The following is a 25,805-nucleotide window of genomic DNA, read 5'->3' as shown; positions in this document are numbered from 1 at the left end:
ATAAGAATAGGATTAACCAATTAATATAAAAAGGAATGTCTCTTAGTACCCTACCCTGCAAACTTAAAAAGTGGCATTGTATGCTAGAATCACTTGAGCATAAACTGAGCAATCCTGTGGGTTTGACGGTAAGTATATTATTTAGTTGTTTGTTTGTTTTTTAAGTCAAACTGGAATCTACAAAATACAGGTGTTTGCTATATGCGGCAGATATTTTTTGTAATTAGTTTCTTCAATACAAAGTAAAAATTAAAGAAAAAAAATCGATAGTTTTTTTTTCTGTTTTAACCTCACTTTCATTTGTTTGCAGAAACACATCTGTTCCTGAAATCAGTGCATAATAATTGTGCTGTCTTTTGATAGCAGGAGACAAACTTTCAATCTAGTTGTTTTAAAAAAATGTGTTTTTTTTTTCTTATTGATCCATATACTTTATAGTCAAAACAAGCTCATTGGCAGTGCGATATTTTAATATGTCAATTAATCTGTTTTCTTTCAGCGTGATCGTATTACCAGTTTTAGGAAAACAGGGACGAAGAAGGAAAAGCTCCTGATACAGCACCCAACAGATCCCCTGTCTATCCAAACTGAACTTCCTGTTCCTCAGCCCCTTTTTGATGAGCGGTCCATGAACCTCTCAGAAAAAGAAATCATCGACCTGTTTGAGAAGATGATGGTAAGCTTTGTGTTTCTCTTGCACAACGTCATCTGCTGTACTAAATTTCACACAATAATAAGTAATGAAAATTTCACTATGAAGCACAGTGCTGTTATTTTGAGTATGTGTGGAGCTAGTTAAAACAAAAAAAGGGCTTGAAAGGCATTTTTATATCTATATTTCACTACAGATGCATTCTTGTTTTGCTGCTGGGGGATGATAATAGAATGATTGCTCTCCAGACCGACCCTGGTTTTACACAGTGTCTCTTAAAAAAGTCCTTTCAAACAGGGATGATATGCTGTTCTTTTAACTAAAGAAACAATTTGATTAACATTAACAACATTATGATTGAAACCAGGATCCCACAGAGCTGTCATCTAGTCGAGACAGCTTTATCTGTGGATTTAGAGAGATAACTGTGATTTTTTTTCAGTGTTTTAACGTTAGCATCAATCCAGGAAAAAACCCCTTGATGTAACTTATACGTTTATAGAGTTATATCCATACCATCTTTGTTAAAGCCCCACAAAACAATATTAGGATGACACACACAACCTTTAGTAACTATGTGTTAGCATGATATCCTTGGGGTAATGTAGACAACTCCTGCATAAAACAGTGCCGTTTCATAGGATTACACATACCTCTCGTTTTTTTTACTGATCCTCATTTGAAGTAAACAGCGTGCAATAAATTAACCAATTTTTATTAAAGTCTTATTTCTGGAGTTTACCGTGATGCTTAAATTATTTTTAAATAGCTTGTCTTTAATTTTAATTGTCCAGTAATCCCATGGTTGTATTTACACAACCATTTTTATTTATCTGTATCTCTGCTGTTGTCGAAAGACAATTATAAAGGCACCACTAAACTATAATGTAGCACCGGATGACATATATGTTCATTATGAAAAATGCAGGCATAGATTATTTTGAAATAACACCACAGTCTTAATAATGGTGGAGGCTTTCACAATCTCCAGAGATTAGTTAGTGGAGGAAAGAAGCCAATGCTTGTGATTGAGGAAGTATTTTGTGTTGTTGTTCTTTTTTTCTTTTTTAATTAACAAAAAAAGAGTCACTGAAAATTACGTGGTTTATAATTGATTGTGTCAGCATCATGTGATTTCTCTCCTGTATCATGGTGTTTATTTTGCCCAACCCTGAAGAAGGCCTTTTTCGCCTCAGGTGAGACGCCCGGGCAGTACGGGTTACACAGGAAACTTCAGCGTTGTCTCTCTAATTTTGCTGCGTCTGCATTGCAGCTCAAATAATTTCTCAGTGACTGAATCTACATTGATGTGTGACATGCATTCATACTTGTTTCACCATAAATTTGTATTTTTCAAAATACTTGTATACAGATTGCGATAAGTTGCCCAACAAAGTTGCAAAGCAGTATAAGCAGAATTGCATGTCTCTCTGACATCTAGGAACTACTCTGTACTTTGTCTTTAGAATTGTTTATGGATAACAACGTTAAACACAGACTTCGGCCACTACTCAGTATTAGTTCATTGTGGTTTCTGTGTTTTCATTGGATTTGTTGATATAAAAGATTATGGAACCAATATTACCTTTTAACTGAACCAAAATGACCTGAGATTTATAGAAAATGTAAATGTTTTATATTCAGATGTTAAGCTTTTGTGAGGCCGGTCTCCACCTACGTATTCCTTAGGCCAGTGTGAGAAGTACCAAACTTTGAAATTCACTTCGCACTCATCTGTGGGGTCAAAGCTCTGTCACACTTGTGATTTTCTCCATTGAAATGCATTTTTGGCCTTATGTACTGCAGGATTGAAATCTTACAAAAAGCTTTCAGCCCATCTCTTTGAAGTGAGGAGCTGAATTACTCTGGCTTCATTGCATAGGTCGTGTGTACTATTGTGGATAATGTCTCTGAGTGTGTATGTGTGCGTGGTACGGTGCCTGCCTTTCCTTTTTTCTCATACAATGGTCTTTATTGCCAGGGCCAGAGAAATACGACCAGTGCTCCTGGTTTTCATCAGGCGAGTGCTCAGTGTTTTCTTGCCTGGGTGCTCATCCCTGTCACTCAGTTCACCTCTCAATTACTATGTTTGTGCTCACAGCAGCGTGACATTAAACCCAGGCTTCAATTTGCTCAGTGACAGATGACACAGAAGGCATGTTTGTTGGTCTGACATTTGACAGGCCTTGACACTTTGGGTTGGGAAGTATAATTGCAGTAATGAAATTAAAATAAAAAAAGGGTTATTTACTTATGTACTTTTTAAGCAAGCGCTATTTACACTCATAGACAGTAAACTTTTCTGGTCAAACCTAGTAAACACAGAAGTAACTGTGGTGTGTAGTTTCTTTTGATGATAGTAGCTTCTCTTCAACATCTATCTGTTCAACACACATTCCAGTTGCTCTCTGTCTTCTTTGTCTCTACACCCATTCTGTAATTGATTGTTATTATGGTCCTACATGTTGCAGTCTTGATGTCTTGCTGGCTTCAAATAAAGGGCTGACCCATGGCATATTAGTGAGACCCCCTACTGTGCGTTAATGACTAGCAGGAAAGTGAAAATACTTTTTTCCGCTGCAAAGTGGTTACACATTGCGCTGTGTATCTCAAAGCCTAAATAGCACGTAGCCTATTACTGAAAGGTCATCAAAAGGGTTTCTCAAAATATAGGAAGAAACACTCAGTCAATGGCCAGGAAACCCAAATGAACTCTTTCTAGAATTTTTTGAAACCAACCATTAAGAGCAGGAGTATATTTGTAAAAGTACAGGGGGAAAGTTAAAATGCATGGAAAAACATTTACTTTCAGCGCTGCCTTAGGAGGGAATTGTGTTTGTATTTACTCCATGTGTTTTGTCATGGAATTTCCTAAGATGTGCACAGCTTGAATTCACAGGATCTCATCAAAATGCGTAGACATAAATCAGTTGATGGAATTTCATGTATTTGCGTCTCACTAGGAACGCAGCTATAATGCTGTAGTCGACTTCACTAATAGCACAAAAACAACATATAAAAAGAATTCACTGTTCTGTTGAAGATTTTTACTAAACCTTGAGGTATCACGATAACCACAGTCCTTTTTTTAATGTTTAGAGTTATGACTTTACACTAGCATAGGCGTGGTGTTTTGTGAGGTCAAACGCATGAACTCATCTCCTCAATTTAGACTGTCTGCCTGATGGTGTGAATATGTGTCAGTAGCTGCTGCATATTGGTACTCTCCTCCCAAGTTGCCATTAGCAGTCGTGGCATTATTGCCCAGATGATGGTTTTACTTGGCTGCCAGCATGAAAACCTGCAAGAGCATGACATCCGTACTTGATTGATTCGACTGATTTGATTTCTGTGCCAATTTGTCTCTGTTTCCGCTCTTTAGAGAATATCTTTTTCGAGCAGGGGAATGGTATTGAGGTGCGCGCAAAGACAGAGGAGCAGTGACAGAAGAATGTGACATTGCAGTGCTGCTGTGGCTAGTTTGGGGTTTTATGTGCCTCTCTGTGAACCTTGTCAGGATGAACACTCCTCGTAATAAGCTCCTATGTGATCCCTCAGCAGTTCCACTCTGCACCAGGACATTAAAACCAGCCCACAGGAGAATTACTGCATGTGCCCTTACACACTCATGGATCAGACTTGAGGCTAGTGGGCAAAATAATTGATTTGTCACAGTTGAAGCAAAACATTTTATACTTCTACTTTTCTTAGATCCAGTTTTCCCCATAGGGTGAGCACTCCATACTGTTTTCTGCCTGAGATGCATTTGATGGCTCCCATTAATTTTCCTTTTCAATGATACAAAGCCTGTAGTGCCCTGGTTTTGCTCTGTTTTAGGCTTACCACACCACAGGATTTTGGAATTTTAGGGCCATCTTGTATTATTTTATATATATTTTAGAAACTAAACACAGCAGTGAGTGTCTAACGGTTTGCATTGTGCTCAAGATTTTAATATTAGGGCGCTTACGTCCAAATTATATGATCCATGCAGTAATTTCTTTTACGCCTTTTTAATACAAGGGCAAACTCATTTTATAGGTCAAATTATAACCTTAAACTATGCAATAATTTGATGAAAATCTGTTGCAGTTAATGAATACCTGAAATTTACCATCCACAGACTTTAGCAGATGCTTGGTATCTTCCCTGGTGAGGTGCTGCCAGGCCTGTGGTGCAGCCATCTTCGGTTATTGCTTGTTTGGGGACTGGTCTTTAGTGAGTCAAACACCTGCTCAGTTGGATTTAGGTTACTGGCTAGTCAAGAGCGTTGCACAATACATATGAAAACTCGTTGATTGCTTCGACTATATTTAGGACGAAGCAATCAGCAGAAATTCTGCTGTGTTTTTATTGCATGGCTACTGTAAAAATACATTCTTAGTCGATTTTGCCAGACCAGTGTGAGACAAACAAGGAATCTTTGTGCCCGTAACTTCACCGTCATTTATACAAGCTCAGATCTCCTCATTTCAGTTACATCAGCAGCATAGGCATGATATCTTGAGACTCCTTTTTATGTAGCCTGTGAGGGTATAATTAATAATAGAGCATTAATCATTTTGGAGGCGAAACATGAGGGCTCATTCCTCGAGTTTGCCCCCTGACAAGCGTCCCGCAGGCCCACTGCTCCTACCCCTCCCATATTGTACTCACCCCATCACATTTTGCCTCCTTTATTGAATGCCAATTAAGCAGATAAATTAGCAGGGTTCAGAGATTAATTGAAAAACCTGCTGGTTTCCTTGGGTGAAAAAACCTGCCAATTGTAAAAGTTTCAGCTGCACTTTCTCCCCTCCTCTATCTCCCAGAGATATTAATGATTTTTGTAGCTCAAAGGGTATTTACTAGAGGAAATATGCTTGAAGGAATTCAGGTCACCGTGCCCCTGGATGGAATTCCTGCCCATGCTTCGCTAACAAATGAAGAAAAACCTTTTGAATCAGGTTATTTGTGGTAAGACATTCAAACCTCTGCGCAAAACAGTGTTCTTACTTTCAACTCACACGCTTCGTTTTTTTTCTCTAGCTGAATTTTACACTTAACTGCATGAAAGGAAATCACTGTCAGAACAGATCAACGTGTACTAAAAGACAAATGATTTTCTCTGCTTCCCAGCAGAGGGCAGCATGCCTCCACACCTTTAGGTTCACCATTCTAAAACCCTGAGGAGGATGTTTTTCACTCTGTTCATTCTACCCATCTCTTTGTGAGAGAGTGCTTCTGATAAACATCCCCCTCCATTCTAATCATCATGTCATTCCCTAGCTTTTAGCGCTCTGTCCAGCCTTCGCTCTATCCCCTGATGTCTCTCACATGAAAGACCTCTTTTGTGATGCAGAATTAAAGTAGCATGAAGATAATACTCCCAATAACACACAGATACTGCCTATCCAGCCTATCTGATGTGATTGCATGGCCTCAATAGAAGCAGTGCGTTTGATTTTGTTCTCCTGTTCTGAGTTGGGGTGTACAGTTTTTATTGCTGCAGCCTTGCTACTTTCGTTTTAAGGACTAATTATTATTGCCATTATTTTCTGCTGCTGAGCCACGTGACTTTAATAAAGAAACAGACAGCAAACTTTTTTTCAGCCATGGAAACACGGGATTTTCTATTAAAGGATTTTAGTGGAAATGGAACAATAATTGTGTGTTTGTTGAAAAAGCTTCTTCTTGTTAGTGAAACCATTGTGCTGTAAATAACCTTGTAACAAGTTTGAGGTTGTGAAATGCAGTTGATTTGAAATGTTTTATTAAATTCAAGTTCAAATGTCAAGTATTTTTGTAAAATCTGTTTTTACTTAAAACTGTTGAGTATCACAGAGCTTCATTATTAACATTTTGCCTTTCTTGTTGTGTAGGAGGACATGAACCTGAATGAGGATCGCAAAGCGCCTCTGCGAGAAAAGGACTTGAGCACCAAACGCGAGATGGTGGTCCAGTACATCTCAGCCACGGCCAAATCTGTAAGTGAGAGAATGCATTTCAGAGTTATGTCTTTATAAGCTAAGATATATTGTACAGTTGTAACTGGTGGGCTGAAATATCACAACACTTAACACACCTCTCTAGAATGACAACATGATGCTTTTTGCTTGCTTTGTCATCTGCTCTTGCACACGCTCACTTTTGCTGCCTTTCTTCACACCTCATGCTTGAAATCCACGCCTTTGATTGCAGTTTTGATTTATATCCCTTACTTCTCCCCCTGTTGTGCCAAAATCTTCCAGATTTAAGGCAATCCCTCACTTACTCAATCATGGATGGTCCAGTCACATGCTTGCATGAAAACGGTTGGTTGTCCAGGTGTATAATTGCATGTGAATTTTTGGTGGTGTCTTCTTGCTGCATTATTTGTTTCTAAAGAAGATGTTTAATATTGCTCTTAGTTCAGCTGCAGTATATCAATGAGAGGCACTTCAATCAAATACAGGAGTGAAATATGACAAATTTCTGACCAGTAAACCTGTGATAATTCTTTACACTGCACCATAGCATGCTTTGCCGTTTAGTTTTGCATGCTATGGATGCTTAGCAGAATTATTTTGTTGGTCTGTTGACTCTCAGTTGTTTTAAAATGAGATTAGATATAAAATTAATTAAAATGATTTTGCCTGTTTTGTGTTGGAGTAATTTGGTGGAGAGGCGATGCTTAATCATTTTAAGCAATAACAGTTTTGGCAGCAATCCATGAATGTATGATAAATTCTTGTATTGTCTATTGAAGTTATGGCCAGCCTCGTGCTGTAAAATTCAGATCACTTCTGAAGAAGAAGAAGAAGAAAAAAAAAGTGATTTCTGTCCTCTTTGTTTCCTGAACCTGGTAGCTCCTTCTTGACATCATCATTTATTACCTGCCTCATTGTTATGGTAATTAACTGGCATTATTGATAATGATGATTATCCGAGATGATTGAATTCCACACAGGGCCCATTATGCTTTGTGAGCACTGATATTTTATTCAAATGAATAACGTAATCCATGTAGTCAAAGGACAGAGGACAAAATGGGATGTCTGTCAGCACCCTGCTATCACATTTAATAGGTCTGAAGAAAGGGGGTGGTTGAATGTCAGTGATGATTGTGTGCATGCTGATTCATGCAAGTGCACATGCAGTCACACTATATTACAGGACAGCTATATATCCAAACGCCATTACATACCAATAATACATGAAGATAATGTGCTTCAACTTAATAGTTTGCAATTTCTTAACATATGATTGCAATAGTAATGTGACACGGCTGCCAATTCGCTGCAGTTAGCAACGTGATACACAACAATTATTCCTGTAATTACAGTATGAAAGAGACAGGAGCAAGACTTTTATTTCACTGTTTTAGAGTATATCAGAGATTACTCCAGGAAGAAATTCTGTTATTTTAAGAGCATGAAAAAATATAAGACACAAACAAAACAAGAACAAAAAATGGCCAAGTTGGATAAGGTGATCACATCTGCAAAATTTAGTCATCAGTAGATTTGTTCTCCTGTTTTCAATAAAGTGTATTTATACAATTAATTGCCTCGCTTTCTTTTACGTCCTGATAGATGAAAAAAAAGATATTTCTTAATGTTACTTTATTTAAATATTTACAAATGTATGTAACAGTAAAGCTTCCTCAAACTGCCTTGTAGTGTTCCTTTGCTGATGGACTGTGTGATGTGGGTTGAAGTAACCCAGTCACTCATTGCTGTCTGTTTTGCCTGGTGTTACGGCGCAGTATAGTTTGTCAGCAGTTGCCTTACAAGTGTGAAGAGGGTTTAAATTTTTGAGACCTTTTATAATTTAGACTTCAAAATCACCATCATTTTTTTCCACTCAGTCTGCACGAATGAGCCTATATGTCTGTAAATTAAAGGTTGGACATTATTGGGGGCTAATGGTGCTAATACGCATGTCAGTGGTGATCGAATGTAGGAGTGCATTTTAATGTCTGTCTGTCTGGATTCTCTGTCTTGCTGTTGTGCATTCAATGCTAATATCATTTTGCTCATCTAGCAAAGATGTATGCTGCATTGGGAGGTTGCGGTTTTTGTTGGTGTCAAACGGCTACAAACATGCTTTGTTTGTCTTTTTTCTTTTTCTTTTTTTTTATTCCACACGCTATTTAATAGGTGTCTGATTTGCACTTACCTTTCATTTCAGTCATTGAAATATAAGGGGGGCAACCAGGACCATTTCTTCCACACTCATACGTAGTGAAATTTGTGTGTAGACACTTTAATTCACCTCTTTCTTTCTCAACTTAATGCAGTTGCAGAGAACATAGACTTGGAACTAGAAGTTTAAATCAGTAAATGCTGGCGGAACAAGAAATATCCCCCTTGTATTGTGTAACCCTTTTCTTGTCTGTCTCTGCAGACTTGCTCAATTGAACATGTGCCTTAGTGTTCAGGAATAGGCAGTATTCCTGGAGTTCAATAGCTTTAAGTGCTTCAGGTTTCTCTCACGGGGTGCTCCTTTCTTGTATGTACAGTATATTCACCTTTCATGCTTACTGACATACCACATCCAACTGCTGTTTGGCTCGAAACTGACATAATATGGGAAAAGACTAATTCTTACTTTGTTTTCTCTTGTAAAATATGTCTTTCAAAGGGAAGTTAAAGGTTTTCTTCTTCTCTCTCTCCTGTGAATTGCCACCTCTCTCCTGGTCTGTTGCCAGGAAAGTTTGAGAACACTTCCCATAGTATACCAGGGTGCCTCAGCAGGGGTCTAGCAAATTACCCCCAACACAAACGGGATGTCTTTTCACAGGAGAAATCCACATTAACCCTGTTCATTTGAATATGAGCTGTGTTTCAGTGGAATCCAACGCTGCTCTTGCACAAGTGTGTCTACTGACATCCTTGTCCATCAGCTTTGCATGAACAGTTGCACTTCTTTCTCATCTTATTTTCCTGTGCTTTCTTCCCTTTACATATGTGCCAAACTAATCTAAACAATTGATACTATTAGAATTTCTCTGAGATTTAGTTTTGACTACCAGCAGTGAATATTTCAGTGTATAATTCCAGACTTGCTCTGTCTCATCCAGGAAAGGTGTTATGGCAGGGTCTTAACAGGGGGACGTTCTAGTGTTTTTAATGAAGTTTTATTCAAATATTGGTTTGTTTGATGTAACCAATGTGCCACCTTCTTCTCTGAGTGGGACTCGGATTTGGTCGGAGGTCATTCAAGCACTTTATTGTTAGCCTGATAAGTGTTTACGTAATTATTTGGAAAAAAGAAAAAGAAAAAAAAGAGTAGACATAATTGTATTTGTTCTGAATAAAAAAATCTGTATACTTGTACCTATTGACTTATCCTTTTATACGTGTGCCTATTGACTTCTCCTGCTAAGCATCAGAACTCAAAAGGTAGTAAAATGAGAAAACTTGTCCTTGTTTCAGAAAAAGGTGTTACATTGCACCCAAACTAAAAACTTGTTAGTGAAACTGTGCCGTTCCCCCTTAAGCTCCTCTCTGGCTATTATCTGAACACACTAAAGATAGTGTCTGCTATTTTGGTCAAGCTGCTATGAAAGAATATTAAAAATACGTAGTTGATCTGGTTGGCATCAATATCCATGCAAAATATCTGAGCTCTGAGTTACATCAATGTGACTCATTTCAAGGAGTCTAATCTGCAGGATTCAGGTAAAGCACCGTCTTAAATGGTGATATGCTGCATTCGCAGGAAAGCAAGGAAAATGTAGTTAGAGTGTGAATACAAAGTAGTATTTCTGCGATCAGGTGATGACGTGTAGAAGACGCTTTATGTGATGGAGTGATGGAGAGGGGAATCAAGCATCATATGGCCACAGATCTAGAGAGTTTGTGCGTGACAGTAAATGAAACAAAAAGGTAGGTTTTGTACTTCCTTTCTCTGCATACTAGAGAGATGGGGTATCCTAGTGTGTCCTGTAACTTCCTGCAATCAAAATGCATTTCTTCAGAAGCATACAGCAGAGAAAGAAGAGCTCAACCACAGATTAGAATACATTTACTCTGCTGACAGACACACTCCTACTGTGAAACAAGCCCCACAGTTGCAGTAATGAAAATCACTTCCGTTACCTGCCACTATTGACAAATAACAAGGTTAAACTTCAAGAATCGTGCTGACTGCATGGGTTCAAGGTAGCTCCGCCACACAAATTTGACACCTGAAGCCCAACGTTAATGGCAGCAGATTGATTTCAGTCCACAGAGCCTCTTTGCCCACACTAGCCACTGTTCTGTTCTGTACCACTCATTCAATCAGTCAGTCACAAGGGCAATCATATTTTATCCCCTTAATCATTTAATTATTACCTTGTGTGGAAGATGGCATGACTAAACATGACTTCGGCTTTTGTTGCCGCAACTTTTACTTCGGCGTGTTTTCATATGCCGAGCAAATATTCATATTCAAAATAATTTGTAACACTGCAGCTGCCAAACGCAGACATTATCTTCAGCATGTGACGACAGTTTTGAATGTTCTCTTGTTGGCTTTTTTCAATTGTAAGTGTATAGTGTGTGCTTTAATTGTGTGAAGAATTTTTGTGATGTCCCATAAGTTACGCTAATGCTTCAACGTGTAATGGAGAGAATTCTCTGGCCTTACTAATGATTGTGCTGTTTGTGTCTTTTTGCACATTAACCTCCTCCGCTGATCGCTGCATGCAGATAACTGGGAGCAAAGTTGCGGTAAGTAGCCCATTATTTATTTAGCTTGTGAATCTTTGTACTTCTATGTATCTGTCTTTATTCACTCCCTAAGCTCACAAATACACATTACACATCATTTTATCTCATTTTGGAAGGATGTTGAGGAGCGCATTCTGAACTGTGCAAGTGAGGGTCATTTCATTTTCTTTTCATTTTCACCTGTGATATTACCAATGGGCTTTAATTTGAAAAGGCTATAAACTGTCAACACATTTCCTGCATACAAATTTTTAGCACTTTAAAATGAGAAATCTTGAAATTATACAGCCTGAAAGTGAGTCAGGACACCTTTTGTTGGTTTTTGCTGATTCTCTTTGAAATTGATTGCAGTGTAACTTCTATTAGCATTTCAATACTTTAATATCCACAAAGAAGGATAGCTTTTACACAAATTCTCATAATCTTCAATCTAATCTGTTTATCAAAATGATTTTAATAATAATAATAATAATAATAATGGATTGCATTTATATAGCGCTTTTCGGGACCCCTCAAAGCGCTTTACAATACCACTATTCATTCACTCTCACATTCACACACATTTTCATTTTGTCTGTGAGATACAATGCACATAGAGAATATACAGTAAAGCTTCTCTGACTACCCGCCACCACATTGGGTAGCTCTACATGTCGCCTTGCTGTTATTTGGCGCTACATAAATAAAATTAAATTGAACATGTTTAATTTGACAGATGTTCTTCCTGACACAACCCCAAAGGGATTCGCGTTTCTTTTTGAGATCAAACTGAGGATCTTTCTTAGGTGCACATGTACCACACTTTGGATCCACATTAAAAATATACAGTATAACACTTAAAAGGACTTTGCACACACTCATAAATACTGTACACAGACACACACTGACCCACAGTGCACTGCAATATTTTTCTGCCTAAAGCAGAAATATTCGACCATATTAGGATAGTGGAAAAATTTATGGTTGTTTATCAAAATTTGCTGTCAACAGCTCCCCATGTGACAGGAACACGACTGGTTCCTTAGAAATGCTTATTCTTCTTCTTCATTTTACTTCAGGTAGTTTACTTGAAGTATACTATTGGAATTTCCCACTGTATTGGCAATACACATTCATTTGTTCACATTATAATATGCAGATTACTTATTTTCACCTATGAAATGGCATCCGTCTTTTGTAAAGAAGAAATTATTTTGTGTTTTTTTTTTTAATATCTACTGGTTCATAGTTTGGCAAGTGTTGAATTGTCACTTTAAGCTTTGTGAGGATTAGGAGGACTGTAAAGCTTAACAGAAACACACAGACAAAGTAAAGTAGCACTGTGTGACCTGGCCTCTGCTCTGCCCATGATCTCAGACAAACCTCGCTCTGCAAGGCATTTAACAGAACCATTTGTATCGATTGAGTTTTCTCCTTCTTTGTCAAACTGTTCTTTTGTGCTTGGTTATTTCCGTTGGAAGAACCGGTTTTTCAGCTCTGCCCCTATTGACCTGGACTGAGTAGCTTTCAATCAGCGGCAATGGCCGATTTGTTTTCACTAGGCATAAAATGACAAAATCATAATCAAGTTTGAATTGTGAGACCTAAATTAAGAAGTTCTGCAAACCATGCAGGGACCCTGGTCAAATGCATTGCTTCCATTGTCGACTATCAAAATCGTAGACAAATTTAATAGTCGACGCGTCGTTTGAAGCTTTGTAAGATCCAGAAAGACGCAGGAATAAATAGTATGATTTAAGAGTGTAATGACGGACCGAAACAGAAGGTGGCAGCACTACATGTACAAAGATGCCAGCTGCCGTTAAAATCCGAAGAAGAAGAAGAAGCAGTCTCCAGTATCGTAGCTGTGTCCAAATTTACGGGCTGCATCCTTCGGAGGCCGCATTTATAGGCCGATTACGTTACAGCGACGCGACGAAGGCTTTCCAAATTCGAAGATTCCTCCAAATGCGTCCTCCTTTTCCCCGAATTTGAAGGATGAGTCGGATGTATCCTTCGTGGCCCAACCTATCCCAGAATTCATAGCTCGGCTCAGCCTATTCCAGTTTCCAACAATGGCGGCAGCTACTTAGTTTTAATATTACTCTTTCTGGGTCACAAAATAAACTTTAACATATTTTCAGGGGGGATATAGCTGTGTAAACTTCAAATATCTGCTCGGTTTATCAAGACATCACATATTTTTAAAAGTGCCCCGATGTTTTCGGAGACGTCTGTTACCCACCCGCTCGATAGCTGGAGGGTTGAAGGCTCACTAGAGCCTGCGTAAAACACCAGACTCCTTTCACTACATGTTATATTTTAGATGGCAAGGAGCAGCAGTGTTGCCAACTTAGCGACTTTGTCGCTATATTTAGCGAGTTTTCAGACCCCCTTAGCGACTTTTTTTCTAAAAAGCGACTAGCGACAAATCTGGCGACTTTTTCTGGCATTATTGGAGACTTATTTATGACGAGTTTTTGACGTGAAAACGCGTATTGCTCTTACTCTCAACAAGCAGCGGTGCTGCCTTGGGCACCTCACCCGTGCCAAAGCGCTCACAGGCGGAGGATAGTCCTCCCCCAGCTGCTATCAGGGCAGGAGACATTCACACCTGTGCGTCCAAACGGCAAATGAATCGCGCATGAGCGAAGCCGCTGCTCCCACACTGACTGTAACGCAGTCAGTTCTTCTTTTACTGTTATGCTGTTTTGTGGATCACAAGGTTTAAAACTACTTATAAACACACACTCTCACACACAAAGTAACTCCACCAGAGTGCCAATTTCGGGTCACTTTTGCCGGTCCAGGCCTGGATAAAGGAGCAGGGTTGGAATTGTGACATTAAAAAACAATAATTGCTAAAATAAATTTAATTTGTAGTTCTAAATAAATTCAAACTGCATTTAGGACGTTTTTTACTCACTTTATGTCTCTTCCACGATGTTATTTCTCTCTCCAACAGCATAGGTTACAATTACATTAGCATGACCAATTATGCAAATTAGGCGATGACGTCATTTGGCGACTTCTAGCGACTTTTAGGACAGCCAATAGCGATTTTCCTTACTGAAGAGTTTGCAACACTGAGGAGCAGATGCCTGAGTTTATTAAACTCCACCCAGACATTCTGCAAAATTCATTAAAAGTTTAATAAACTATCATCTTGTCTTTATTTTTAGTTAGCGCATACCTTAAACACTTAAAGCTGTAAGCCAATGCTAATTAGCAGATGCATGCTGGTGCAATAAGCTGTACGCGTTACGTCCAATGGATGATGATCTGATTAGTCATCTAATCGCAAAAATAATCGGTGACTAGTCGACTATCAAAATAATCGCTTGTGGCAGCCCTAATACTGATGCATTTGACCTGGCATTTGTAACCTCTGTGCCATCCCTCTACCAGTAGCCCATAGATATGGCTAACATACAGGCAGGTATAAACTGTCATTCTTGAAAGCCCAACTGAAAGCTAGTGGGGGTGTTCGGGGTGCAGATGGAGAGCATTTAGCCGATGATGGCCTACAGTACAACTCCCTGCTTTGCTGGCAGATTCCCATTTTCATGCTGTCTGCGTGTGTCGGTTGGACAGAGTGCTCTCTTATGTGCTGTAAGGGAAGTGTTGGTTAGGATTGTCTGCAGGGAAAATACAACTGTAACTTCTCTGTCTAAGGCATGAAACCTCCCTGGCTCTCTCCTCATGGAGAATGAGTTAGGAATACAGAGACTGTGTGAATTACCTGTAATCCACTTTGGCCATTGTTAAACTGTACAACATTGCAAAGCCGCATATGCTCTCAATGTGTGGATTCCCTATTAATGCCCCTATTCTGCCCCCCCCCCAAGTTTGTGGTCTTTACCCTTGATGTTAAGATTCATTGTATATAACATATACATATAAGTAACTACATGTTTTACGCAGTGTGCTGCAGTTCCCTGTACCCACTACAATGGCTTTATAGCGTCAGGCTTTGTAAAACTTGGCCTGATTTACGTCACAAGTCAAGGGCCACATTGTAACAATACATCAATGTCTACTGCAGTGTTAACGTGAAAGCCTTTGATTGTGAGAGGTTGTGTGATGCAGGCAAAAGAAAAAAAGAAACTGCAATCTCTAGACCACAGGGAGGTGATCAATATCTGTATGACTGGACAGATGACTGCTTATTTCCATGGTAACATCATGGTCAGTTCTGAGATGTCAGGTGGTGATGGCTGGTGTGGTTGTGTGTGTTTTCAGTGTGTGGGTTGGACCAGAGATCCTAAAACGCATCAGACAACCTGAGAAAAAAGGTCAGAAGAGGCTGTATTGGCTTCACTATAGCTGATGAACTTCATAAACATTCTTCTTTTTCCTGCTGCATTGGAATGTTGGCATTTTAATTTCAGTGTAGCTAAAGATGTCTTTAACATCAACGTTTTTTTCTTGTGTGCATAGTTGTGCGGATGTATGCAGTTACGTAATTGTTTATAGTTTAGGAGGATAGGAATACATTAGAAAAATCTCACATCTTAATGTCATGGAGTATAACTTAGTTCAACTACAAGGTCGTTTTCATTAATCTGTTCAAATGTGGCTGTATATTCAACATTTAAATGAAAAGATGTTTGTGTGTCTATCACGCACAGCATTGCAAAAGCACTAAACCTTGATCTTTTCCTCATTTTTGAGATAGTTTCATTTGCAATCCACCTGAGGTATTTTATTGATGTATTTTTTAAATCATTATTTTCTAAAGATGCATTTTTCCTCACGAATTTATCAATTACTGTTAATAGTTAATCAATACCTTAGGTAAAAATTCACATTCAGAGCATTCAGTCAATATGCAAAATTTGGACATAACTTTTTATGATCAGCAGTCAAAACCCCTAAATTTCTTAGTTTAGAGAGAAAGGCAAGAGAAATGCACTTTAGCACTGAAATGAAGGATGTTGATATACATTTTTTTGTTTTATTGGTTGATATTATATGTATCTCAGCTGAATTACCTGTGCTCCTAATCTTCTGTGTTAGTGCCAAGGATTTTTGGACAATCTGTTAGCAAATAGTTATCGTTAGGATAGAGAATCACAAAGCATCCAGATGGGAAACAAGGGACATAGAAAGAGAGTTGCAAGGATATGAGGCAGACATCTGGCTCCTCTTTAACTCCAATCAAGTGTTCGTTCACAGTGCCAGGAGTGCTTGTGAAGGACCCTAAAAAAAGTAAAAAGTAAAAGAAATATGGTGAGCCTGAAAGGAAATCAAGGCACCCTCCCTGCTTACCTTTTAAAACCACATACCTCAAAAGACTTTTTGTTTCAAGCAAGCTATTAAACTGGGTGCTGAGGGTTGAGCAGATTTGATGTGGCACATGTCCTTGGTTCTTTAAAAGAACAGGAATGAAAAATTAATCAATAGCGTGTGCCTCCCATGCCCTGAGCCAGTGTTCAACATAGATTCTATTTTAAATTAAGATCAAGGAAACATGCTCTGGAGGGGACCGTTTCAATAAGATGTTTCTTTGATTGGCTGAAAGAAAATTTTAGAGTTCTTCTGATTGACATAAAAAGTTGCCTGAGAGTGAGATTAGGAAATATTTATTTGATAAAATACTTTCACATAGGATATCTTTAAATATGCTTTGCTATCATTGTTAATAAATACTGAACATTTGTTGCTTTAATGACTCAAATTATAGGAAAATTCTATTCCCAGAATCCTTCACTGGGATGTGTTAGGGCACTATCATGTAGACTACAGCTTGAAAACCCAGTGGTTATCATTTGGGGCTCAGATGTAAATATCTGGATAACTAGTCATGCCTTACTGTTCTGTGCATAATTTCTGCATTTGAGTTTGAGATGATGGAGAGAAGCATTCTTTATGTAGGAAAACCCTGTCACACCTACAAAGTCAAACTGTACTAATGCAGTTGAGGGAAACGAGCCCACACTGGAATTCCATCTCTTTGAATAACCTGGACATCAACCTGACAAATCCAGGTTCCTCCTTTCTGCTCCATTTGCAGGTCAAAGGGAACCCTTTTGTCATAAACAGTTTTATAGGCATGTGCCTTTCTTCCTTTGTGAACTCATCGATTGTATCATTTGCATCTACAAACGTTCCTCTTTCCATCCTTTTGATTCAGGTTGGTATCTTTTTCATTTGTCCTTAGATCTACAACCAGATCTAAAACTGTATCAGTCTCTTTTTGTATGTTTTTGATATTTTTTTGTGTTTGAAAGTATTTTGTGTGGTGAATCCTGTGATGTTATGGTGGTGAAGTCCTCTTTTGATCATTGACAAGGAAACATGTACATCCTTTCTTGACTTGTTGTGGAGGCATAAAGGGCTCTCTTGTCATTGTTCAAATGTTTTTTTTTGTCCATGAGAATTGTGCTTCTTTGTTTACCAGTTCATTTGTTATGTCGTAGCTTTGTAGCGTATCCAAGTTTGGTAGACTAACCACCTTTTAATGTCAGATTTGTTAATTTATAAGCTCTTCATCTTACTCATTATCAGTTTTTTCTTGTTTTGTAAAAACAGTCCGGTTACTATTATATCCTTGGCAGTTATTAGGCAGAACATGCTATATTTGCCACAATGTCTTACAACAGTGGCTCATTCATGCTGCTCTAGACATTTTAGTGGTATGGTTTGGGTCCATTCGTCCCCTCAGACAGAAGGGTCACTGCAAATCGATACAAAGCTTTTCTGAGCAATCACCTTTGTCTAATGATAAAACTTTACAATTCTGATGGGAATGGTCCTCTCCAGAATGCCTCCATCCAATGGCGATGAGAGGTCACTGAATGGTTTGATGAGTATAAAAATTAATCACATGCTACAGCCTTTGCAGTCACCAAATCTCAACCTAAATTAACACCTGTGGGAGACAGATGGACTTTTATGTCAGAGAGTGCTTTCGAACACCAAGTAGGAGAACATTTTTTGAGGAAAAACTCACAGAATGAGCATCATGGCACACTGAGGCTCTTCTGGGAAGATATGAGGGTTCAACACGGTAGTTTATAAATACTTTTATGGATAACTTAATAACATTGTGAATATGTAATAGCTATCACAGTTGTCATGTCATGTTGAACTTTTCCTACCAGCTAATGTTGTTTTTTTGCCGAATGACTTGTCTTCAGGCATTTATGGTTGGATTGACCTTTGCTGGCTGTGGAAGAAGCAAGGTTTTAGCTGTGACAGAGGCTGGGTTGTGTGGGAAGGATTAAGTCAACAACAGCTCCCACGGGGGATGAGAAAAAGAAGTTACTTTCCATCAGCATTTGTCCTCTTTTTATTTTTTGTGCTTGAGTTTTTATGGTTTTTTTCTGCAAGCTTCTCTCCTTCCTCATTTCTCCCCTCACACATCTTTTCTATACAACATGTCTTTTCAAAGGAAGAAACAATCATTCCTCTTCAATCAGAAGAGGCGAGCTGAATCTCGTTATTTTGAAGGGAACATGAAAGGCTGAAGTGGTCACAGTATGCTGATATTGAATTGAACAGTGACTATGGCAGCGCTTTATAGTCTCCCTGTATTTGTGTTGGTGTGTCCACATGAAGGTGTTTCTGTGCCGGTAGTAAGAAGCACTGTTTTTCTCCATGAATTTTCAGCACACTTGCATATTACAGCGACGATTTAGATATTGCACAGGAGAGACTGGCTATTTTAGAGAAGGGCGGGGAGGAAAAAATAGGATTCTTAGTTCTGTTGATTGCATATCTGTGAATTTTATGTACTGTATGCACATCCCACACTAGTGATGGAGCTTGTGAATACGGGCTATGCTCTCAGTTGTACATCTCTCTCCCACAGCTCTGTCAAACACTCAACAGCACTGTCGGCATGCTCAGCTCGGCAGGAGGCTCCTGCAGGGCCGCATTAGGCTCCATAAACTTTATAGCATATTTTTACAACCCAGCTCTCTGTATGCATCCACCATCACATCCCATCGCATCTGCTTTAACTGTTCACACAGCTGTGAAATTCTGTGTATCCCCATGTTTTATGGTTGCTTGCTTCTCCAGTCACTCCCGATTTCTTTATTTGCTTCTTTAGCTCTTCGATACCCTCTACATCTGTGTATATTTAGTAAGTTATTTGCTTTGGTTGATGCGGTCGGCTTCTTTTTCTAGATGTGATCTCTGTGAAATGTGGGCTCTGTCTGAATATGTCAAGATTTGCATGGAGAATGCTTGCATTGGGCGATGTGAGAAAGCACTCCTGTTCATAACCTTGCCAGGCTCTCTTTTTGTACATTTGTAGTCATTCGAAATGCAGACTTCACACTCACTTGCATTCCAATGTAAGAAGTGCCTTGACCCCGCTGATCTGTAATATCTCTGTTTTGTACCTTGGTAGCTGAAGGACAGGTAGGAAGAAAAGGTAGCTGTTGACAAATTGACAAAGTTGTTGCAGATGTTGGGTTTGGTGAGAGTCACATTGACGGCCTTTTTTTATAATCCCTCACTATTCTTGCAGTAAGCCCACCAGGACCTGTGGGAGTGCCCTACTGCTCAGTCAACTAGTCCACTCAGCACAACAGCGTGCTAACAAGGTATAGTCTCTGCCTATCAGCCGCAATGCTTTCATAGCGCTGTCATACTTGGACGCACAAGAGTAAAGCCATATAATCGCCTCATCAACAGCCAGGTTTCCCCTGATTCCCTAGACAGCTCTCTGCCGTAATGATTGGTGACATGATCAAGGCCAGATCACTTGCTGTGTTATTGTCTGGCTTGCAGTTTCTTTTTGAAGGGTGCTCTGGAGAGATGGGTCATAGTTTTAAACTGGAAACCTTCAAGCTATATCACTTTTTCGCTGTTTATTGGCATCATGTGGCTAGTTGGCTTGCCGCTCACTAGTTAGTAAATGGATGGAAGAATAAATGAATGAACAAATGAGAATACATTAACTAGTAATTAGGACTGTGCAATTAATCCCATTACATTTTTTTTTTGCTTCAAACAATTATGAAAATAAGATAATCGAGTTAAAACAATAATTGCGCTCCATTCTCTTTTGCCACAAAGCTCCTGTTTTGTGTTAAATACAGGGCATTCTGGTCCTTAAATGAAGAAAAAAGCTAAAATCTATTCAGTTATTAACCTTTGATTTTAGGGTGGTCCACAAGGAACACTAGCAACAACAGAATTTTAACAACTGTAAAATGCATGATGAAAAAAAGAAAGGAAAAAAAGTCATTGAATAATTGTGTCAAGTAATTGTGATCTCATTGTTCACCGGCATAATTTGGATTATGATTCTTGCAGTATTTGAGCAGCCCTACTGGTCATGCACTAGATAGAAATACTCAGGTTGCCATGATGTACTTTAGGCATGGTTGGTAAAGCGTAGTTCAGCTGTCCCAGAGAATGCGAGTCTTATCCTGAGTGAGTTGGCAGCACCTCGCATTCATGCATGCTGGCTGCTCTCTGCTTGTGTTAAAATGCCAAACTGGTCACAGTTTTTTGTGAATTGCACGGGGACATCTTTGTGTGCTTTAATTGTGCACAGCCTAACTTTATGTATTGAAGACAAATATTAGTATTGAGATGCCTCACAACAGTGTTGATAACATTGGATCTTAGTCAAGTACAGTAGCTCATCGTGGACGATCGTGGTCTGTCTCTGCTCAGATAGACATGGCAACAGCTGCAGTTCTCCAGCCACTAATGTAGTACTGAAGGCTAGCACTTGGTGGCAGTGGGTACCCATTGAATCGACAAATACATTGTTGCACCACAGGGGCTCAAAAGCCACATTGTTGCTATGGAATTGACCTAATGGGTTTCTTGCCGCCCATGCAACACACGGCTATGTGTGCCACTAATGCCATTTGTTAGACATCTGATCTTTAAAAGGAAGAATACATGTGAAATGTCTCAATAGGACTCAGGCAGGTCTGTCTTCTCTAAAGAAAAACTTTCCCTTACAACTCTAGAGATGGAAAGGAGGCTTGATTCATTTATTCATTTATTGTTATTTTTCCTTCAACCTAATACAAAAGTGAGACTGCCTCTTACATGGTGGAAGAGCGCCAAACTCTATTGGGTACACTCATTTTTTTTTCCTTTTGATTTTTCACTTGCATAATCTGGGCCTGTAAGGAATTATGTGTTCCCTTGCCTGCCATTAACAAGACCCATTCTATTGACTTCCCATATGCTATGAATGATCAGTCCAATGCTGAAAACAGATTTAGTCTCTTAACAATAAGACGTCAGCTATGTTTACAGAACAACACCATTGATATCTCTGTCCTTCCTCCTGGTTGTCTGTATACATCCCTTTATGCTTTATGCCTGTACACTGACACCATATCAATGTCTCCCTCTTTTTGTGTATTCTATGCAGTTGCTTTTCCTCAGAGATACAAACATCAAACCTTCTGACCATATCTTTCCATGTGAGCCATATTTGCTTATTGACAACCAGTGCTCTTGAAAAGACACACATTCGTGGCAATATGTGTTCTGCTGGAGCATGGTCTTGGTCAGGCGTGACTTTCAGTTACAGGAGAGGTTGTTTTTCAGGATAAAGATTGTTGATCGAGCGCAGCTAAAGAAACATCTTTGCTCTTCAACTCATCATTTTTTTCCATATTATCATTCATCTCAGGTGCCCTCGCTAACATAAGGCATCCATTTTTAATGCACAGCCATATGGTGATCTTGTTTTTTCTGACAGGTATTGTGCCAAATAAATATAAGTAAATGGAGCAAAAAATTTATTTATTCACATATATGTTTGACTATATCAGTTGGTAGACAGGATGTATCAAGCTCTTCCTTAGAATGGAGCCAATTACTCGATATTGGCCTGAGGCTGATTTGATGGCAGATGTATAGCGTTTGTAATAGTGATGTCCTTGATGTTGGCTATAGACGCAGCATGAGGTGGCATCCAATCATGCTGAGATGGCTGACCTGTCTCTTTATATCCTGAGTGGTCTTGAGAAAAATGATCTTTCTTTCAAAGCTGATTGGGTGAATGCTTTCGTCATACCTGAGATGCAGGCCTTGAGTCAAAGTCTGCAGCTGGATGTAATAAAAACATAGGACCTTACAATGCAGACCCCTGATGTGTATAATTACACAGTCATTTAATAAGACAAGCAGCAAATTCAGTGTCATGTGTGAGGTGTTTTTCTTCTTCCCTGTCAAGATTTCCCATGTTAGCTTTCAGTTGGCTGTCTCTGCTGGCGACGGGTGTTGTTTGCTAGATTGTTTGTGTGTCACCTCACATGTCTCTGTGTGAGGAGGAGAAATTTGCCACCACAAAAGAATGAAATTGAGAGGGAAAAAGTTCTTCCAAGCCCTGCAACTAGAACAAAAGAACAGAAAAAAATCATGATGTTATTATCCCAGCAACATCTTCTGAGCTTCTGATATAAATGAACTAAAGGTTCTAAAATTGTCATTTGAATTATGCCTTTCATCTCCCCATGGTTTTTAGCGAAGCAGTTCAGCCTAAGTCTCTAGTGAATGTTTTTTCTTCTCCTGTTTGCATTTCTGAACAAGCGCCGTAACTGTAATGAATTCTATTATTTTAAAACCAATTACTGTTAGTTGGGAGCTTTTTCACCACTGCTGTCGTGCTCTCAGAGGAATAGTGTTGTTGCAGTGTTGACTGCACTCAAGCCATGATGGTGTTTCTTCATATTTCCCTAACTATCCATATTAATGTAACTTTCTGCTGCATACAGTATGTGCTCCATATGCGGGACGAGTTTACATATGAAGCAGAAGTAAAGGAATGAGTGCAAAGAAGATTCATTTTTTTTATTTATTTAGTTGAATTACATTTTCTTTAATTATTTGAAAATTATACAAGCCAATGAAGTGTTTGAATTAGGAGGGGAAAAAACTGAATAAATAATACTTAGCCTTTCACTCACTGCATATTTTTTCTTCTTTGGGGAGGTTTATTACATTTAACAGTTTTTTATTATTTAAATGATATGATGGCAAAAATAGTAAAAGGCTAAACATGGAACTTAAAAAGAACTGCCAGCTAATATGACTGCAGAACAAGAAAATATGCTCAGGTAAGTTTGAATCTTATATATGACAGGGTTATTAAAATTGTCATTTATGTTCTTATTAGAGCAGGGCGATATGACCAAAAATATTTATCATGATATACATTTGAAAATTTGCGATAATAATATAACTGACGATATAATTGACACTAGACAAAATACTTTACAACTCCTCAACTTTATTAGTGCAAATAAAAAATTAACTGTGCAAATGCAAATTCCTTGCTGACAGTTTAACCAAAAGGCATTTCCAGTGGAAATTGGCCGACATATCCTCAGCATAACCATGTATAATATCCACAAAACTTAAAAAGAGGTTATACACACACAGTACGGTAATATTATGTTGAAGCACAGTACGTATCACTCCGCGAGGCTCCTGCCTACGATAGCCGTAATGCTCCGACAATCCATCAAGCAGTGCGGGTTCGTAGCTTAGCAAAGTCGTACTAAAACATTTGACAGATTTTCGAGCGCCGTGTACGACATAAAATCGTTTCGAGGTCAGTAAACACAACCAGAATTCATACATAAGGCACACGGGATTATAAGGGGCACTGTCGATTTTCAGAAAATCAAAGGATTGATTTTAAGTGTGCCGTATTTTCCAAAAAACACGGTAATAACGACGGCCCGCTAGCATGCTCTACCAAAAATAGTGCTTTGTTGTGTATCTGACGGATGAAAGCCAAACCAGTTCCACACCATTGAAGTTGCAGCATTTTTACAAACCAATTCTGGTTCATCCGTTTCATTTAACGATCCACTTTCGCTCTTCTCATTCTGCGTCGCTGCCATGTGCGTATGAAAACAAAGGCACTGCGCATGCGCGTTTTACCCATATTCTATCGCAATATTTCATTTTCCTGTCGTTGCCCAACATTACATATTATTGTGTAATATTACTGTGAACGGTATGATATAGCTCAGCCCTAGTTCTTATAGCTGTAGTTTTTAGCAGTGAATTAGCACCAGAACATTGATAACTGAACTATTGTAAATTAGATTAAGATTACAGTGCTGTTTACTATACAGTAATCTCAATTTCAGAGTTTAGGCTTAAATTAATAGTTACCTCTATATTTACAACTAGATATTACCAGTTGATATCGCAGAATTACCATTTCCAATACAAAATAATATTTTTTTAACATTTAAAACTTGTGTTCTTGAGATTAAGTTACCATGCCCAGTCTGCGTTGTTTGCCACACTGTTAATGCAGATAAAGTGATAAAGAAAAATAAAAAGGCTTTCATTGTTCCTAATTTCGTTAAAAATTCCTAATGGAGAAAAAAAATGTTTGTCACCAACTAAATCATAATTGTATTTGAGATAATCAGCAGGATGCTATGTTATGTGCCACATATGTTAACCTTTGAATCCTTTAAACTGGTCCACATTTCTGTCATTTTCCAAGTTAGCTGTGCGCTCAACAGTCAGGAAGAACACGTCGACATTATTTGTGGCAATGTTTATTGTTTAGTTGCTATGAAAGTTGCAGCAGTGGCATTCCCACTGTAGTAGCAGGGACTGGAAGCAACACACACACACACACACACACACACACACACACACACACACACAACGTCACCATCACAAGCAACTCAGGATATACAACTCCTATTAAAACACTGTCATTCCCAAAGTATTGGTACAAATCAAATTTTGGTGCAGTACAGTTTTATCAGCAGGGTGCAGTGGAACCTTTCTAGCATTTGAATATCCAGCAACATCACATAGTGTGGAATATACATGCACATTCAATATATGCATGTATATCTGTACATAGACATTCATGTATTACATGTATTACAAGATTTTTTTTTTATTCTATGTAATTAGTGCTTTGGAGCCCAACATTGGAGTATCATTTCACCCTATGTTAGACTACACAGTTTTCTTTGTTCATAGTAATTATATTTATTCGTGATCGCCAACGGTGTGTACGGACACGTTACATGGACTAATAATAAGGTTTCTCTTTGAGGCCAGTCTCCATTATTCCTCTTTCTATGCATAAGACTAATTGGATCCTGCTTAGCCAGTGTTTGGAGGTGGATACTTTTTGTTCTCTTTTTTAAAAATGTTGTCCTCTAATTGAGCAACTTACATTCAGTCACTTGAATTATCAGTGTGCTACTTCAAGTTATACTTTGAAGTTGTGGTGAACACTGCAAAATACTGTTTTTTAGTCTAACTTTACACCAGGTCACCATGTAGTATTTTCCTCTCTATACATGCACACAGTCTGAGAGAACTAAGCAAAGAAAAAAGATTAGACACGTCCACTCATTAAAAGCCAGCCACTCATTCTGCTCTAAAAATTGATTTATAGCTTATTTAATAAGCTGAAAGGTTACCTCAAAACAGATTTTCTCCATAATTGACCAATTTATTGCCGCTCGATAAGCATTCATATCAAGGCAAGATTTTGAGGTATTTCTAATTCC

The 25,805-nt window shown here is 38.6% G+C and overlaps 1 protein-coding gene across 8 annotated transcripts in view; it reads left to right on the top strand.

Annotated features, from left to right (window-relative positions):
- The window catches only part of diaph2 (diaphanous-related formin 2), a 364,160-nt gene that overhangs the window by 16,873 nt on the left and 321,482 nt on the right, over positions 1-25,805 (top strand). For 7 of the 8 annotated variants that reach the window (XM_084951520.1, XM_084951494.1, XM_084951479.1 and 4 more), the window contains 3 exons: positions 500-676; positions 6,514-6,618; positions 11,311-11,331. In XM_084951520.1, coding sequence (XP_084807646.1) covers positions 500-676; positions 6,514-6,618; positions 11,311-11,331 — 303 coding nt within the window. The remainder of the gene's footprint in view (positions 1-499; positions 677-6,513; positions 6,619-11,310; positions 11,332-25,805) is intronic. The other variant, XM_084951486.1, reaches the window with a different exon arrangement.

This window comes from Perissodus microlepis, chromosome 2 (genome assembly GCF_051167445.1).
Source record: "Perissodus microlepis isolate ML-2025 ecotype Zambia chromosome 2, ASM5116744v1, whole genome shotgun sequence".
Classification (NCBI taxonomy): Eukaryota; Metazoa; Chordata; class Actinopteri; order Cichliformes; family Cichlidae; genus Perissodus; species Perissodus microlepis.
The sequence above is the reverse complement of the archived record's forward strand: the minus strand, read 5'-3'. Positions and strand labels throughout refer to the sequence as shown.